The sequence below is a fragment of the Scomber japonicus genome, chromosome 9, assembly GCF_027409825.1.
Source record: "Scomber japonicus isolate fScoJap1 chromosome 9, fScoJap1.pri, whole genome shotgun sequence".
Lineage (NCBI taxonomy): Eukaryota > Metazoa > Chordata > Actinopteri > Scombriformes > Scombridae > Scomber > Scomber japonicus.
Genome location: NC_070586.1, coordinates 10,953,130 through 10,953,949, shown reverse-complemented (window position 1 = coordinate 10,953,949; position 820 = coordinate 10,953,130). Strand labels below are relative to the sequence as shown.

The window sequence follows — 820 nt, the reverse complement described above, 5'->3', positions numbered from 1 at the left end:
ACTAGAGATCTAATACCAGTCTGCTCCACAGAACAATTATGGGAGACACCATTTAGTTTTGAGTGTTTGTGTATCACTGTATTTTACTGCAATGCAGAAGCTGTGACATTATGAATGATAAAACATATATTATTTTGTTTATGAACATGAAGGAACAGTTTTATGTTAAAAAAGTGTGTGCATAGTTCAGTAAAAAAATGTGTCTAACATCACATAGTGCATTTGCTTAGTATGGAAGCATTCACTAGGAGCTGAGAGGAAGAGCCATATTTAAGAAGAGAAGAAAGACACATTCATAAATTGTAGGATTATAAAGACTTTTATTTGAGCCCAGATTACATTAGCAAGAGGTTTACTGATAACTCATTCTTCAGTTTACTTCATGCCTTTGGAGTTAGCAGAGGTCCAGATCTGATCAGACTTCTTGTCCAGCACCAGTTTGCCGTCATCGGTCAGGTAAAGATGGCACATGTTACATTCAGGTTTGGCAGAGTTGGTTTGCCACCTGGCTTGGTTAGCCTTGTTGTACATGACCAGGTTGCAGTCAGCCTGCATGCACAGGCGGATTGCATCAAGTCCATCAGTGTCAGAGGACCATACTGGCTTCCAGCCGCAGATGACAAAGTTGCCATCATCCTGCAAGCAAAAAAAAAACAGTGAATGTTAGTAATTGGTTAATTCTGCATTTATTTTTTACACGCGTGTGTCTAGAGTGTCCATAAATTTTGACCTGGAAGACAGCTTTCCACTGTCCGTTGTTGGACATCAGGTAGTCTCCTCTGCGGAGCTCATCATTTTTGGACAAGTAGTTTCTGCTCAT

At 40.0% G+C, this 820-nt stretch overlaps 1 protein-coding gene across 1 annotated transcript; it reads right to left on the bottom strand.

Moving 5' to 3' along the window:
- Positions 1-375: 375 nt before the first annotated feature.
- Positions 376-820, bottom strand: LOC128364137 (B-type lectin plumieribetin-like). The gene is made up of 2 exons (XM_053324666.1): positions 731-820; positions 376-636 (listed from the first exon to the last, which is right to left on the bottom strand). The coding sequence occupies exons 1-2, from the start codon at positions 818-820 to the stop codon at positions 376-378; spliced, it is 351 nt and encodes a 116-aa protein (XP_053180641.1).